Source organism: Molossus molossus, unplaced genomic scaffold (genome assembly GCF_014108415.1).
Source record: "Molossus molossus isolate mMolMol1 unplaced genomic scaffold, mMolMol1.p scaffold_m16_p_4, whole genome shotgun sequence".
Taxonomy (NCBI): Eukaryota; Metazoa; Chordata; class Mammalia; order Chiroptera; family Molossidae; genus Molossus; species Molossus molossus.
Window position 1 is genome coordinate 65,654,745 of NW_023425377.1, and position 15,897 is coordinate 65,670,641.

Below are 15,897 nucleotides of genomic sequence, written 5' to 3' on the forward strand. Positions count from 1 at the left end.
GCCTGGCTCTGCCCTCATACTTTTAAAGGGTGCTCACTCACTGCAACTCAGAAATGTCAGAGTAGGCAGCATGAGAGCTGAGAGTCGGCCAGTTGGAGATAATGCCTTCTCAACAGCGAAAAACTTGAGGAAGCAAAGTTACAAGCATGAAGTTTTCAATTGCAGCCAGGAATTCAACTAAGCTGCATGTGACAACCTTGGGCCAGGGGACCCAGACCCAGACTTCTGGGCCACCTCCCCTCCCACCAATACTAATTGGGGAGCTCGCAGTCCTTTCTTGCCCTCTTGGTCACCCTCAGTAGCCCGCCCCTGTCTGGCTTCCCCAGTGAATGAAGTGTTGCCTACAGTCCAAGGAAAGCCTTGAAAAGCAATAGGAACTAGTCATAAATGCCTATGAGTACAAGCACTGGCTGGGCAAGGTCCCAGAGGGTAGTGGCCCCAGACCCCAGCCTACAGACGGGTTGCTGTGGTCATGTGGAATGTAGGGGGATACAAAATTCCTGAGACAATTTGAGGCGACTCGGGGGTGCACTCTGGAATTGGGTTTGTCAGGGATGATTCTTTGGGGGCTCAGGGCAGGGTCACTATTGCCCTCACCACCACCCCACCCCATCCCAGGCCTGAAAAGAACTAGGAGCACTTATGGCTACTCTGTGATTGGGCCTCATAAACCTAATCTAGCTTTGAGGGTCACTGGGAGTCCCCCAGGCCAGGGGTCTCCTCCACAAAGCTTTAGGGGACTTAAGGTTCTGCTGTAATTGGGCAGGACTGCAGGCCACTCAAGGGGATTCATGTCTCTAGTCGGGCTGGGATGGGTTCAGGGAATCAAGAGACCCCAGCAGGGCTATCACTGGGTATGTGGAAGGGTCTGAAACAGGCTGACTCTGGGGTCACTCCTGGTGGAGTGTGCTGGGGCCTTGGGGGCTCGCGCAAAGATCTGGGAAGAACTCGAGCCAGGATAGAGTCCTGGAGTGTCCAGGTCTGGGGCGTTTGGGCCTGGGGTGGTCGCCAGGAGGCACTGGCCCTACAGCATCTCTTCTCCACCACTTGGGCAGGGGGCTCCTTCCTTGCTTCTGAGCCTGGGGGCGTGGCCTGCGGCAAGGGCGTGCTTGGGGTGATAACGTGGGGGCGTGGTCAGCTACGGGGTGGAAAGACACGGAAGCCGGTGGCGGCTGCAGCAGGAAATCTGGGCTAGGCCCAGCCGGCACACGATCCCATCCCAGTCCCTGTCCCCACCGAGCCATCCCTGGGCCATGGACACAGCAGAGCCGGGTAGGCGGTCCGGGATACGGGATCCAAGAGGAGCATCCCGGCCATACCCCACTTCCTAATTGAAGGGCCGTGGTTGTCCTCCATCCACAGAGCAGGGAGAGGAGTTCCTGAATGGGGAGGATGCCGGGGATCCTCGATTATAGGGACCGGACCTCAAAGCCGAGGGGGGCCCCGGACAGCAGTCCCTGACCCCCTCTCGGTTTGGCGTCTTCACCCCGGATGCCTGGGGGAAGGGGCCCAGGAAGGGGAAGTGGCTGCTTCTGCTTTTGATATTTGTGATGGGGGCAGGGTGTCGTGACCGATGATGGAGAGGAGAGGGGAGGGGGCAACAACAACGCAGCAGGATCCCCACCTGGCTGTTCTGGAGCAATGCTGATCTGGGCCCCCTAGAAGGCTGGGGTGGGCGAGCACTGTTGTAGAAATGCAGCAAATTTTCAATTGTGTTTGGGGCTGTCTTTTGTGTCTTCTGTGCATATTGAGTGTCAGTCATTCAGTCAGTCTGCCAGTGTTTCTGCCACAGCTCTGTGCCTGTCTGCCCCACATGTATTTCCATCTGTCTGGCCTGAGGTCCATGTGGTTCCATTGCCAAGCTGGCTCTCTCCCCTGGGAACAGTACGACTGTATCTGGGGCATCTGTTTTGTCTCTTTGCTTCTGAGCTCATGTGTTTGGCTGTCTCTGCTCACTGTTGGGTTGTGCCTGAGTCCATCTGCCTACCCTTAATCAGCCCCACCCACTTCCATTTCAGTTCAGACACCCACCCTATCCCACACTCCCCACAGAATCAGAACTTTCTCTGTGTCTCTCCTCTTTTTTTCTCTTTCTCTCCCCCCACCTCCAAACAACCAGCCAAGGTGCTGTGAATGGAGGGAGGCTTCGGTGTGCCCATATGTGATACTCCCCCCTTCCAGGACTCCCCCAGGCTCCTGAGAGCAGGAAGAGGTACAGTGACATCTTTCGGAGCCTGGACAACCTTGAAATCTCACTGGGGAATGTGTGAGTCTGAGCCTGAGTCACCCCCAAATCCTGCCAAGATCTCCAAAATTCAACCCCCCAAATATACTGGAATTCCCCACAGTGGTTCTAGAACCCCCCACATAACCTTCTGGTGACCCCTTAATACATTTGAGATCTCTATAATCCCACTCTCTGAACAGAGTTACCTGTAACCCATCAAACTCTGTCTCAAGTCCCATAAAAAAGCTCACCTGGTTCTCCCTCAAAACCCCATTCCTTAGACCTCCCAGGGACAAGAGATGTCACTGAGGTGGTATCCAGGACCATCTGCATCCACTAAAATGCCCTGGGATCCTCAGCACCCCTGGGAGGGACAGCCTGGGTGGAGGGTGGTATCATGATACCCTTACCTCCCAGGTCCCTTGATATGCTGGCTGGAGACCCTGCACTTTCAAGAGACCCAGAGCCTGACAAGACCCCCACAGCCACTGTGGTGAGAGGCAGAGCCAAGGGGGTACAGAGAAGGGGGCCTCCAAGAAGAGGGGCTTTAAGGAGGTGGGCCCCTGCCCTGCATGATCCTGAACGCTGTCTCCTTCCCCCTCAGACCAGTGAAACCAGCCATTGGAGTGGCCCCTCCCCAGAGGGTCCTGCACCCCTTACAGGTAGGGAGCTTTGAGGCCGGGTGGTTTGGGCAGAAAGAAATTCTTTCCTTAACAAGTCATCACTGACTACCTGCCCTGTGCACCTGGGACACTGCAGTGCACATAGCAGAGCTGAGCCCCTGTCCTCAGGGAACCCCAGTCTGGGTGGAGAATCAGTGTAAAATTGCAAGTCATTGTAAAAGGGTATTTTGGGGAGTCATTTGGGTGTAGAATAGGGGTCACTGGTCTGGTCTAGAGGCTCAGGTGAGGTCAGGGTTCTAACGGAGTTTAGGATTCAGAGGTCCACCTGTCTGCCCCAGGGGAAGAACTGGACTTGCGGCTCGTTCGGACCAAGGGTGGTGTGAACGCAGCCCTGGAGTATGCCAAGACCTGGAGCCGCTATGCAAAGGAGCTGCTGGCCTGGACTGAGAAGAGAGCCAGCCTTGGTGAGGGTCCCTTCCACCTGACCTCAGACTCCAGGCAGCTCCCACATCCTGCCCAACTCAAACCCTTGCTGTCTCCACCCAGAGATGGAGTTTTCTAAAAGCATTATGAAGATCGCTGAGGCTGGCAAGGTGTCAATCCACCAGCAGGTAACCATGTCCAAACCCCTATGCCCAGAACCCAAACCCTCCAGAACCCCAGCCCAACCCCCTAGATCCTCCGCATCCTCCAACATCCCCACCACAGAACCACATGCCACTGCAATACATCTACACCCTGTTTCTGGAGCAAGACCTCAGCCTGGGAGCCCTGGCCATGGAGACAGTGGCCCAGCAGAAAAGAGACTACTACCAGGTGAGGGAGCTATGCTGTGCATGCATCATTCCATTCACAACCACCCAGCAGAAAGGCACTGTTGCCATTCGTGCCAATTTGCTGATGAGGAAGCTGAGGCCCATAGATGCTGAGGATCTTGCCCAGCAGAGATTCAAACCAGGCTTCCTGTGCAATTGCAAAACTATGCTTTTGTTTGTTGATGGGGTGCAAGGTGAGGTACAGAGTGTTCCCAGGAAGAGACTCTTGGTATCTCTGGGTCAAGGCAGAAAGGATGAGGTGACCACTAAGTCTCTTTATTGGGATATGGAGTGGGGGAGAGCAGGTCTGGGTGAGAAGACCTCCCCCAGGAGAGTGCCGCCCCTGTAAAGGGTCCAGAGGATGAAAGGCACATGGCTCCAGGGAATGGAAGGACTGGTGACCCTGAGACAGCATCCCCATCCCCCATCATTGCCAGCCCCTGGCCGCCAAACGGACTGAGATTGAGAAGTGGCGGAAAGAGTTCAAGGAGCAGTGGATGAAAGAACAGAAGCGGATGGTGAGGCTCAGCCAGGGTGGGTGAGGGCAAGCTAGGGGAGGAGAGGAACTGGCACTGACCTGCTCCTGCCCTGACCCCAGAACGAGGCGATGCAGGCATTGCGGAGGGCCCAGCTCCAGTATGTGCAGCGCAGCGAGGACCTGCGGGTGCGCTCCCAGACATCCCCGGAGGACCCAGCCCCCCAGGCCTCACTGGGACCCAGCAAACAGCAAGAGAGGCGGCGGCGCTCCCGTGAGGAGGCCCAGGCCAAGGTGGGGACCCTGCCCCATGCTCCCCCAGTGCTTTGGTGCCTCCCAGCTCATGCTGTCTCCCACATACACCCCGGCCTTGGTTCCTCCAGGTGCAGGAAGCAGAGGCGCTGTACCAGGCCTGCATCAGTGATGCCAAAGCAAAGCAGCAGGACTTAGAGGCCACCAAGCTGCGGATCGTGTCACACATACGCAAGCTGGTGCTGCAAGGGGACGAAGTGATGAGACGGGTGAGATCATATCCCCAGCTGAGCAGGCCTCCCACTGCTCTCCCTAAACTGTCTCCAGGACACCAAGACTCACTCCATCTCCATGGACAGCCAGTTCCCACCCCCAGACCCTTTACTGCGCCTCTGCCTAAATCCCACTCCCATGGGGTCCTCCCCACAGAATGACCCTGTTCAGTTCTGACCAGCCACCCCACCCCCGCCAGCAACTGCCCTCATCCCTAAGCTGCTTCCCACTGCCCAACCCCACCCCCAAAACCTGACTATGCTCATGTTTCTAAGGGTCAGCTCCCCACTTCCACCCCCTTCTCTCATGCCTGGTCTCCATGGTCTCCACCTGGCAGGTGACCCTGGGACTGTTCAGGCTGCGGGGAGCGCAAGCAGAGCGTGGTCCCCGTGCCTTTGCCGCCTTGGCCGAGTGCTGCGCACCCTTCGAGCCTGGCCAGCGCTACCAGGAGTTCGTGCAGGCACTGCAGCCGGAGGCCCTGCCACCCTTGCCACCTGCCTTCTCTTTCCAGGAGTTTGTTCCTACCCCGCACAGGTGGGCCCCTAGGAGCAGGAAGGAGCCCCAAAGGTGGTGCCAACTGTTGGCATCATGGGCCTGAGAACTCAGGGTCAGAGAACGCAAAGCCTCAGTACTTGGATTCGGTACTCAATGCGTTCATTTGGGAGCAAGGGGTTGTCCCCGTCCTGGAAGGGTCAGGACTTGAAGTGCTGGCCACCGGTGCTCATGCACATCAGGGCTTGCAGACTCAGGTACTTGGAATTGGATCCAAGATGCAGTGCCTGTGTGCTGTCACCCCTGGTCAGTGTCCTGGTTTTCAGAGCCTTCAAACCTGTCCTCTCAGCTCCCCCCTGGACACAAGAAAAAAGCTCTCCGCCCACCCCGCTCCACGGTTGGACGAGAGTGCAGCTGAGCCCGGCCCTTGGGAGGACACAAGCACAGGCTGGCAGGGTGAGTGCGGTGAGGAGCGGGCAGGAGTGGTGCTGAGGCAAGGGTCGTCCTAACTGACCTGTCCCCTTCTAGGGACTTCAGGCCTCACTCCAGGCAGTGATGTGGACAGCGTAGGCGGTGGCAGCGAGTGTCGATCCCTGGACTCTCCCACTTCCAGCCCAGGTGAGGCGAGGACCTGGGCCTGACCCACTCCTAACCTCTGACCGTCCTGCAGCCCTGGCCAGGCTCTGACCTTCAATCTCTAACCTATCCTTTACTCTCTAACCTACCCACACTCCTGAACTACTTCTTCAGCCTCTGACCTGTCTGACCCCCCTCCCGACCTCTGACCCTTTTCACAAGTACATCTGTGGGTGGTTCTGAAAGGCCTGAAGGTCTCCTTAGCCTTGGAACTTCCCATGACCCCTGTGACCCCGACCTCTGTGACCCTCTGATTCCAGGCCCTGGGACCAGGCGGCTGGTGAAGGTCTCATCCACAGGCACTGAGTCTTCAGATGACTTTGAGGAGCGAGACCCTGGTGAGGCTGGAAGCAGGTGGAGCAGGATGGGGGCAGGGGTGGACCAAGCCCCCTGACCCTGTTTTCCCGCAGACCTAGGAGATGGCCTTGAGAACGGGTCAGGCAGCCCCTTCAGGAAGTGGACACTGTCCAGTGCAGCTCAGACACACCGGCTGCGACGGCTGAGGGGCCCTGCCAAGTGCCGCGAGTGCGAGGCCTTCATGGTCAGCGGGACCGAATGTGAGGAGGTGTGGCCCGGGCAATGACCCAGTGCTCTCTGCTGACCTGTGACCTCCCTGAGCCCAGGCACCTCCATGACCTCATATTCCTGTGACCTTCCCACCCCTGGGACCAGTCCTGATCTGATGATTTCCCATGAGCTTCCCATTCCCTAAGGATCATTACAAGCTTCACTTCTCCCGCTGACCCCTAATGACCTCCCTGACCCTGTGACCTTCCCTCCTTCAGTGCTTTCTGACCTGCCACAAACGCTGCCTTGAGACTCTGCTAATCCTCTGTGGACACAGGCGGCTCCCAGCCCGGACACCCCTCTTTGGGATTGACTTCCTGCAGCTGCCCAGGGACTTCCCGGAGGAGGTGCCCTTTGTTGTCACCAGATGCACAGCCGAGATAGAACAGCGTGCTCTGGGTGTGCAGGTGGTACCTTGACCCTTGACCTTTGACATTTGACCATCCCCAGCAATGGCCTGGTCCTTTCCATGTCTGGATTACTACCCAGGTGTTTATTTTCCACCCTACCCTGCAGGGCATTTATCGGGTCAGCGGGTCCCGGATTCGTGTAGAACGTCTGTGCCAGGCTTTTGAGAACGGCCGGGCATTGGTGGACCTGTCCGGAAACTCACCTCATGATGTCTCAAGTGTCCTCAAGCGATTCCTCCAGGAGGTGGGTGTTCAGGGGGCAGGGGCAGGGACTGGGCAGGCTCAGGTTAAGGATCCTCAGCAGCCTACCCACAGCCATGTTCCCTCTGCCATTCCACCCCCAGCTCACTGACCCCGTGGTCCCCTTCCACTTCTACGATGCCTTCATATCTCTGGCTAAAACCCTGCATGCAAACCCTGGGCACAACCCCAGGACCCCCAGTCCCAGCCCTGAGGTTATTCGCTTGCTGAAGACCCTCTTGATGCAGCTGCCTGACTCCAACTACAACACTCTGCGGCACCTGGTGGCTCATCTGTTCAGGTGTGCACTGTCCCTGACCTTGAAATGGACTTCTGACCTAAGGCATGGATCTGTGACCCCTTACCTGGACATGTGACTACTGACCCCTGGAACTGATGCCTGACACTGACCTCTGACCTTTGCATGTGTTTTCTGAGCTCTGAACCTTAATACATGACTTCTGACTTTGGGTGCCTACTCCTGACCCTCATCACTGGGTATGTAGCTGCTGGTGTCAAACAATCACCAGAGCCACTGACCCATGACTTGGGCAACTTGCCACTAGTCTGGCCTACAGTTCCTACCCAATGAGTGATGACTGTGCACTCTGTGCCTTTACCCTTCTCCTTACCCCGTCCCCAGGGTGGCTGCACAGTATGAAGAAAACAAGATGTCTGCCAATAACTTAGGCATTGTGTTTGGACCAACGCTGCTGCGGCCACCGGACAGTCCTGGGGCAGCTGGCACTGGCCCTGTTCCCTGCCTCCTGGACTTTGGGCACCAAGCCCAGCTTGTTGAGTTCCTCATAGTGCACTATGAGCAGATCTTTGGGATGGACGAGCTCCCCCTGGCCACTGAACTCCCACCTCAAGACCCCAGCCTAGCCCCTGGGACCCTCACAACCAGCCCCCAGCCACCACCCCCATACCTTGCCCCAGATGCCCTGCCCTCAACCCTACCCTCGGACCCAGACCCAGACCCTGAGCCCTGCAGTGCCCTGGAGAAGCATCCTGAGACCATGGCCCCCGAGGTAGGAACCAGCCGGGCCCACAGATATGGGGAGGGTCTTCTCTACATTTAATCTTCTCACTCACTCTCTCCTCTCTTCCTTCCTTTCCCTTTAATTTTCTCTTTCATTCCTTCCTTATGTACCCTGTGCTCATTTTAGAAGAAAAAGTGAGGAATGGAGTGAGGTAGGAGGTAATAATGGAGTAACAACAGGTATAGCTCTGCAGAGGTACTAACGTGGGTGATCATTTATTCCTTCAACAGAATCTTTATTGAACACCTATGTGTCAAGCATTATTCTAGGCATTACATATACATCAGTGAGCAAAATGTTCAAAGAAACCAGCAATAAACAAAGAAATATGATACAGAGTTAGTTATATAGGATGTTACATGGTGACAGATACTATGGAGAAAAGAAAGGGTAGCATAATGTAAGGGATATCAGGGGCACCAAGGTGAAAGATGTTGGACAGTTATTGTAGCAGTAAGTAGGATGGTGTGGGAGGTCTCATGGAGAAGGTGGATTTAAGCAAAGACTGGGAGGATGTGAAGGAGAAATAAGCCAGGCAGAGATCAGGGTAAGTGTGTTTCAGGCAAAGAGAATAGCCAATGCAAAGGCCCTGGTGTGTTCAAGGCACAGCTTCATGCTGCAATGAATGATGTGAAGGTGGTCAGAAATTAGGCCAAATAGGTCTGTGGGCCACACCTACTGTTCATGGGCACTTTTAGGCTTCCTGTCATTCTCACCATAGTCCTGAGTGACGGATACTGTTAGTGAAAACGATTTACAGAGACTCCGAGGGAGGTTTCCCTATCCCTCAGATTCTGCTATACCTGCAGTTCCTGGTTGTGCAGACCTCCTCCAAAGCAGCCCCCAAGCTAGGAAAAGGGCTGCCAGTGTGCTGTGAGACTCTGAGAACTGGAATGACTCAGAAAGTGCTCGGACAGTGTCTGACACACAGAAACAATTCCAGCTGCTATTGGCATTTAGCTAGAGGCAGAACAGTGAGAATATACAGCTAAAAAGTGGGTGTAAGGTTGCAGAGAATAGAGCAGGAAGGGGATTCACCTCATCCTAGTGTGGAGATGGTTAAGTCACATCCTGGCCTAGCCCTCTGCTGAACAAGGGTGTTCCTGCCCTCACAGAGCCCACAGTTGAAACCAGTGACATTGCTCTGCACAGCAGGACAAGCAGTACACTGCTGAGGGCATCATCTCGCCTGGCCTGTGTGGGTCAGTGGTTGAACGTCGACCCATGCACCAAGAGGTCGCTGGTTCGATTCACGGTCAGGGCACATTCCCAGGCTGTGGACCAAATCCCTGGTGGGGGGCATGCAGGAGGTGGCCAATCGATGTTTCTCTCTCTCTCTCCCTCCCACTGTATCTGAACAAAAAATGGAAAAATGTCCTTGGGTGAGGATAAATAAATAAATTCTCTCTCCCTCCCCCTTCCTCTTTCTCTAAAAATCAATAAAGAAAAAAAATTTTTAAGAGGGGGGCATCACCCTGGCCGCTTTGGCTCAGCGGTTAGAGCGTTGGCCTGCGGTCCAGAGAGACCCAGGTTTGGTTCCCGCTAAGGGCATGTACCTTGGTTGTGGTTTGTCCCCGGCCCTGGTTGGGTCGTGCAGGTGGCAGCCACTCGATGTGTCCCTTTCACGTCGATGTTTCTCTCTCTCTCTCTCTCCCTCCCTCCCCACACTATCTGAACAAAAAATGGAAAAATGTCCTCGGGTGAGGATAAAAAAATAGTATTAATAAAAAAGGGAGGAACATCATCTCACCCCAGACACCAAAACTACAAAGGCATTTGCATGTCCAGAAACAAACTCTCAGTTCTCCAAAGAACTGAAAAATTTTTGTTGTTAATTCTCACCTGAGGATATCTTTCCTTTGATTTTTTTTTTTTTTTTTTTTTTTTTTTTAGATAGAGTGGAAGGGAGGGAAGGAGGGAGAGACACACATCGATTGGCTACCTCCAGCATGACCCCGACTGGGGCCAGGGATCAAACCCAAGACCCTTTGGTCCAAGGGCCGACTCTAACTGCTCAGCCAAACCAGCCAGGGCAAGAACTGAAATTTTATTGTTGGGGTCTTGGTCTTGGGTTTCTCCCTACAGATTCCAACTCCACAGAGTGACCAGAGAGAGGAAGTGGCCGAAGACACCAAAAATGAGAGAGGGGAAGGTGAGTGTGTTGGGGAGTAACCCAGGAGTTCTAGGGGTACCCATGCCCAGCATAGCTTGGCTGAGAGATGTTTCCCGATGAGGGGGGATATCAAGAGTATTTAGTGATGCTCAATAATGACCACCCCTTTCCACAGTGTCCAGCCAAGGCCCCGAGGACTCACTCCTGGGGACACAATCCCGTGGCTACTTCAGCCGCCAGCCAGTGAAGTATCCCCGGGGGGGTGTGCGGCCTGTCACCCACCAGCTATCCAGCTTGGCCCTGGTGGCTTCCAAATTGTGCGAGGAGACCCCTGTTACATCAGGGCCGCAAGGAAGCTTGCGGAGGAAGGGGCTGGGCCATACTGCTGCCTCCCCGGAAGGCAGCCTCCTGCGCCGCACCCCGCTGCCCAAGCATTTTGAGATCACCCAGGAAACAGCCCGGCTACTCTCCAAGCTGCATAGTGAAGCTGTGCCCAAGGCCACCTGCTGCCCCAACCCTCAGCCTGAGGATGAGGAAGTCGAGGACCATCTCTGACCATCTCAGCACTCTGACCAACTGGCCCAGGACTGAGGAGACAGACCCATTTCTCCCCAGAAGTTCAGTGTTGGGGATTTTGGAGAGTTCCTATAAGGAAAAACTACACATCCTGGGGGAAGACTAAAATCCTTTTTGGGGCAATGTCCCAAGATCAAGTCCCCTCACTAGACACAGGTTACTGCCAAGCATCAGGGCCACTCAGGTTCAGAAGTCACACTCAGGGTCAATACTCAGGTTCCACATAGGTCACAGGATCCTTGGGGTCCACCCTAGTCTCTGACTCCTTGGACAGGAATACCTTTTGCTACTTTGGTTGTGGCCACTTCCCCGATTCTGCCCACCTCAGCTGACACCAAGTGACCCGCTCTTGGAGTGGGGGAGTGACAGTCCAGACACATCTGGGTGCCTGGGATCTGATGGCCTCTGAATAAACAGTGGGTCTTTATGCCCTTGGGTGTCTTTCTTTGCCAGGTGAGGGCAGCATCATCTGGCCTCATTTTACCCATCCGGGAAACCGAGGCTTCCTTTCTTGAGCACCTGTAGACAGTCAGGCTGGACCAGGGCACTGAGCTCGGTCATGCCTGCCCAGCTCTCCGCGTCCTGGACCGGCCCTGCATAATCAAATATAACAAAGTGCAGATAACTGGGACAATGGAGCTGTGTGCTCTGGGCCGGGCCGTGGGAGCCCAGGGACGACACAGGTCTCTGCCGGGCGCGGGGGCGGGATTGCGAGAAACTTGAGTGCGGAAGGACTGTCAACGGAGGAGATCCGCGGGGTTTGGGAGGCCTCTGCGCTGGGTGTCTCCTCGCTTAGGAAGCCGCAGTGGGGCGGGGGTCCGGGCGGTGGGAGCCTGGTCGGATCAGGGCGTGGCCTGGAGCTCGGCAGCGGATTGGACGCGGTGGAGCGGGGTTGGGCCGGGGGTGGGGGTGGGGACCCTGGGACCACCCTGAGCTGAGCCTGGGCGGCGTGAGGTCACGGCAGGAATTCTCCGGCCAAGAGTGACTCAGCCGCCCCCAAGGCCCGAAACTGCAGGCGCATGAGGTGTGCGGGGGACTGGGTGGGGGTCCCGCACCGGAAGTGGAAAGGGGCTGCTAGTCGGGGAGGAAATGGGGGGCTGCGGTTCCGGACGACCCTGTCCTCACCGTGCTGAGGAGGCGGGGCTTCCCCAGGTGGGGGGGACCGGGCGGGGCTCTCCCAGGTGGAAGGGGCGGGGCTGCGAGGCTGGGCAGGGACAGGCAAGCACAAGGCGGTGGGGGCGGGACCCGGCCTCCCGCGCTGTCTCCCGCCGGCGCTAAGCACACCCAAACTCTCCACTGCTTGCGCGGTCGCTGGGCCACGGGTCTCCGACCAGGCCCTACCCCCCGCGAGGCCGCCCGGTCTGTGGCATGAAGGACGGCCCAGGTGAGGCCGGCACGGAGAGTGTCGGATGGGTGCGGGTCCCTGGGAGGGTGCGGCGTGTGTCCGCGTCCCGGGTGCCGCCCCCTTTTTCCTCAGCCCCCCTTCTCAGCAGGGGGCCCCCGGAAAGCCCCACCAGCTGCCCCCTTTGTCGCGGAGGCTACCAGAGTTTTGCCCCCCACCCGGGATGGCCCGATACCCCGCCCGCTTCGGGAGCACTCTTGCCCAAAACCCGCCGCCCAACTTCTGGGGCCGTGTCGCTGCCCACACAGGTCTCCCCAGTTACCTCCAGGCCCCAGCACCGACCGCTTACATGGTCCCAGCAGTGATCCCATCCTGTCTATCTATGACCCCCGGGCTCTGCTCTCTGCAGTGACCTCGACACCAAACTGACCCCTCCCTACTTTAACAGCTCACACCCCTTTGTCCTACCCTAACCCCTCCCCCAACCAGCACAGATTGGACCCAGATTGGCGGCACGTGGGCAGATGGATTTTATTTTGTTTCTTTAGGTTACAAAACGAAACCAAGTGGAAAAAAAAAAACCTAGCCAGTTGTTTTATTTTGGAGATAATCTTTGTAAGCGTCATATTTGTAAATAAGTAACAGCAGTCCCACCATCCCCACCCCACCCACACCCACCCCTCCTGCAACCCATGGAGCTTGCTTTTCTAGGTCACCCTGGTCCACTTTGCCCTGAGGCATTTGAGTTTGAGAGCTCTGAACTTCCTGTCCTGACCCTATCCTCTGGATGCTGCTCCTTTCTATGTCCTTCCAACAAGCGCTGCTTGCATTGACTTTTTAATCTGTGTCCCCCAGATGGTCACCATGGGCCAGTGCTACAACAACGAGACCATCGGCTTCTTCTACAACAACAGTGGCAAGGAGCTGAGCTCCCACTGGCGGCCTAAAGATGTGGTTGTGGTGGCGCTGGGACTGACTGTTAGTGTGCTGGTGTTGCTGACCAACCTGTTGATCATCGCAGCCATTGCCTCCAACCGTCGCTTCCACCAGCCCATTTACTACCTGCTCGGCAACCTGGCTGCAGCAGACCTCTTTGCCGGAGTGGCCTATCTCTTCCTCATGTTTCACACTGGCCCGCGCACAGCCCGGCTCTCGCTCCAGGGCTGGTTCCTGCGGCAGGGTCTGCTGGACACAAGCCTGACAGCATCAGTGGCCACACTGCTGGCCATCGCTGTGGAGCGACACCGCAGCGTGATGGCCGTGCAGCTGCACAGCCGCCTGCCCCACGGCCGTGTCATCATGCTCATTGTGGGAGTGTGGGTAGCCGCACTGGGCCTGGGGCTGCTGCCCGCCCACTCCTGGCACTGCCTCTGTGCCCTGGAAAGCTGTTCACGCATGGCCCCCCTGCTCAGCCGCTCCTACCTGGCTGTCTGGGCCCTGTCCAGCCTACTCGTCTTCCTGCTCATGGTGGCTGTCTACACCCGCATTTTCTTCTATGTTCGTCGGCGGGTGCAGCGCATGGCAGAGCATGTCAGCTGCCACCCCCGCTACCGCGAGACCACACTCAGCCTGGTCAAGACAGTTGTCATCATCCTGGGTGAGTGGGACCCCACTTTCCCCCAACTCCTCCGAGACCTGACGGAGGAGTGTGATGGGAGGAGATGATTTGGGTAGGGAAAGTTCTCCAAGGAGGTGATATCTGAGCAGAGACCTGAAAGCTAGAGAAGGGAGAAGAGTTCCAGGCAGAAGGAACAGATAGCCCCAGGCAGCACTGGGCCAGCACCTTCAGAGAGGAGCGGAGGTCAGCACAGCCTCAAAGGGAACAGAGAGGAGTCAGATTTTGTTCTGAATTCCATGGGAAGCCCTTAAGAGTTTAGCAGGGAGGAACGTGGTCACTCTGGCTGTTGAAATATAGGATGGTCTAGTCTAGGTGGGGCAGGCAGCAAGAGGTCTTCCCATTAGGATATACCCACCCCACACACACACAAGAACAAGGAGCAACTCTTCCCAATGATCACCTTCCCCCTACTGAGTAACTGGCCTGTCCCAGTGTGACCTCTTTTTCCTATAGAACAGATCTCCATGTAAAAACGTCCAGGGCTCTGGCCACAGTGTACTAGTTAGGAAAGGTGTCCTTCTGGCAGACAAGTCAGAGTAAAGAGTCCCTTCTTAGCAGTTCTTCCCCATCAATCTGCCAAGGCAGCAAGACAAGCCTCTTTGGCACTGCAGACCACAGCTGTTGTCCAGGCTCTGGACACCCTTCCAGTCTTGAGCTGAGAGCTGTGGGTGCCAGGCCCCAGACAGCTGGCTCTGCTCACTTTGGGCTCCATCCCGCAGGGGCGTTTGTGGTCTGCTGGACACCTGGCCAAGTGGTGCTGCTCCTAGATGGTCTGGACTGCAAGTCTTGCAACGTCCTGGCTGTGGAGAAGTATTTCCTACTCTTGGCTGAGGCCAACTCACTGGTCAATGCTGTGGTATACTCCTGCCGCGATGCTGAGATGCGCCGCACCTTCCGCCGCCTCCTCTGCTGTCTGTGCCTCCGTCGGTCCACCCATGAGTCTGCCCGCCACACACCCTCCACCCGGACAGGTGCCAGCACTCGCATCATGCTTCCTGAGAATGGCCACCCCTTGATGGACTCCACCCTTTAGCCAACTTGGACTTCAGTGGGATTGCAGCAAGTGCCAGATCACACCACTGACCACTTGTGGATGTGCCTGGTTCAGCCCAATCTGAAGGACAGAATTAAAGGCAGACCCTTGGTCTGGATGGCACACCACCACTACCAGACCTCCCCAGACACACAACTCTGCCTACTCCAGGGCTTGGGGGTTTGTGATCATCCCTAGGTGCCCAGGAGAGTGTCAGATGGGGTACAGGAATCTGCCTCTTCAATCGTCTCGGGTTGTGGGGTTTTTAATGGACATTTTTCTGTTTTGCTGCACATCCCTGCTAAACCCTGTGGATTGCTTCCTTGTTCATGGTGGCATGTGTTAAAGGTTGGAGAGATGAGGACTCTCTCAGGCCACACTGCCAAAAATAACAAGGACAGATCATGGATGCACCATCTGCCCGAGGCTGATTCTTCAAGGGCACAGAGTTTGTGGCCCCGTGAAGCCTCCGGGGTTTGCCCACCCCCTTAGACTTGAGGGTGTTCATGAGGAAGGCATGTTAAGGAGTAAACCTTTCTTTCTCCTCTGAGATGTCCAAAGAACTTCTGTCATCAACTCAGTCTGTGACTGTGTCCCAGAATTGTCCATCTCAGCTTTAGCCTGTCAGGGATCCTTCAACATAGCATCTCCTCAGCCCTGTTCTCATTCACCTTCAGTGTCTGGCTGGCTGTTACTCCATCTCTCTTGGAGTCTTGCATCTGTTCCCTCTCGTCCGTCTTCTCCACTTATTCCCCTGACTCCATCTTGCTAACTGCTTGTCTTCATCCTCTGGAGCCCAGAGTAGTTCATGGCCCACATGAGCCCTCTCTCTCCCACCTGCCCTTTTGTCCTAGTCCAGGTTAACAGTCAGGTGTGTGCATCCCATTGCACACTACACACCTGCGGGCCAGGGGTAGTGGGATCCATGGAATAGGGTGCAAGATTTGAGTGTTGCTATTTCTCAAGCTCCTCTGATGTTGCCTTGCACACTGATAAACACTTTAGGTGCATTATTTAATCATCACCTGCAGATATTACACTTATTTTCATGTGAGAACAGTGGCTTTGAGAGGTTGAGATCTGGCCCATGGTTACACAGCTTTAAAAGGACACAGAGATGCATCCAGGGACTAGAGAAGCCCCTCAGGAAAGGGCTTCGGAT

General features: G+C 56.0%; 2 protein-coding genes across 5 annotated transcripts; both read left to right on the plus strand.

The window, feature by feature from the left end:
- Positions 1 to 203: 203 nt before the first annotated feature.
- Positions 204 to 11,169, plus strand: LOC118615858 (GEM interacting protein). 4 transcript variants are annotated; one of them, XM_036241108.1, is made up of 21 exons: positions 204 to 1,272; positions 2,182 to 2,266; positions 2,645 to 2,720; positions 2,832 to 2,889; positions 3,189 to 3,314; positions 3,397 to 3,461; positions 3,559 to 3,666; positions 4,103 to 4,183; positions 4,264 to 4,434; positions 4,524 to 4,661; positions 5,003 to 5,199; positions 5,507 to 5,613; positions 5,686 to 5,775; positions 6,054 to 6,131; positions 6,204 to 6,358; positions 6,579 to 6,770; positions 6,877 to 7,014; positions 7,115 to 7,311; positions 7,654 to 8,041; positions 10,139 to 10,205; positions 10,342 to 11,169. In XM_036241108.1, the coding sequence occupies exons 1-21, from the start codon at positions 1,254 to 1,256 to the stop codon at positions 10,719 to 10,721; spliced, it is 2,916 nt and encodes a 971-aa protein (XP_036097001.1). In that variant the 5' UTR covers positions 204 to 1,253; the 3' UTR covers positions 10,722 to 11,169. The 4 variants fall into 4 exon arrangements, with proteins under 4 accessions (XP_036097001.1, XP_036097002.1, XP_036097003.1 ...); XM_036241109.1 differs by having other exon boundaries at positions 6,579 to 6,767; XM_036241110.1 differs by having other exon boundaries at positions 5,695 to 5,775.
- Positions 11,170 to 12,019: 850 nt separating this feature from the next.
- LPAR2 (lysophosphatidic acid receptor 2) lies at positions 12,020 to 15,380 on the plus strand. Its single transcript, XM_036241286.1, has 3 exons — positions 12,020 to 12,126; positions 12,940 to 13,681; positions 14,422 to 15,380. Exons 2-3 carry the CDS (start codon positions 12,940 to 12,942, stop codon positions 14,733 to 14,735), a joined length of 1,056 nt encoding a protein of 351 aa, XP_036097179.1. The 5' UTR covers positions 12,020 to 12,126; the 3' UTR covers positions 14,736 to 15,380.
- The last annotated feature ends 517 nt before the right edge of the window (positions 15,381 to 15,897 follow it).

Coding starts and splice junctions, on each gene's coding strand:
- LOC118615858 (XM_036241108.1), top strand. Junction 5,614..5,685: donor CACAAGCACAGGCTGGCAGG/GTGAGTGCGGTG, acceptor GTCCCCTTCTAG/GGACTTCAGGCCTCACTCCA. Junction 6,132..6,203: donor CTTTGAGGAGCGAGACCCTG/GTGAGGCTGGAA, acceptor GTTTTCCCGCAG/ACCTAGGAGATGGCCTTGAG.
- LPAR2 (XM_036241286.1), top strand. CDS start 12,940: ATGGTCACCATGGGCCAGTGCTACAACAACGAGACCATCGGCTTCTTC. Junction 13,682..14,421: donor GACAGTTGTCATCATCCTGG/GTGAGTGGGACC, acceptor TCCATCCCGCAG/GGGCGTTTGTGGTCTGCTGG.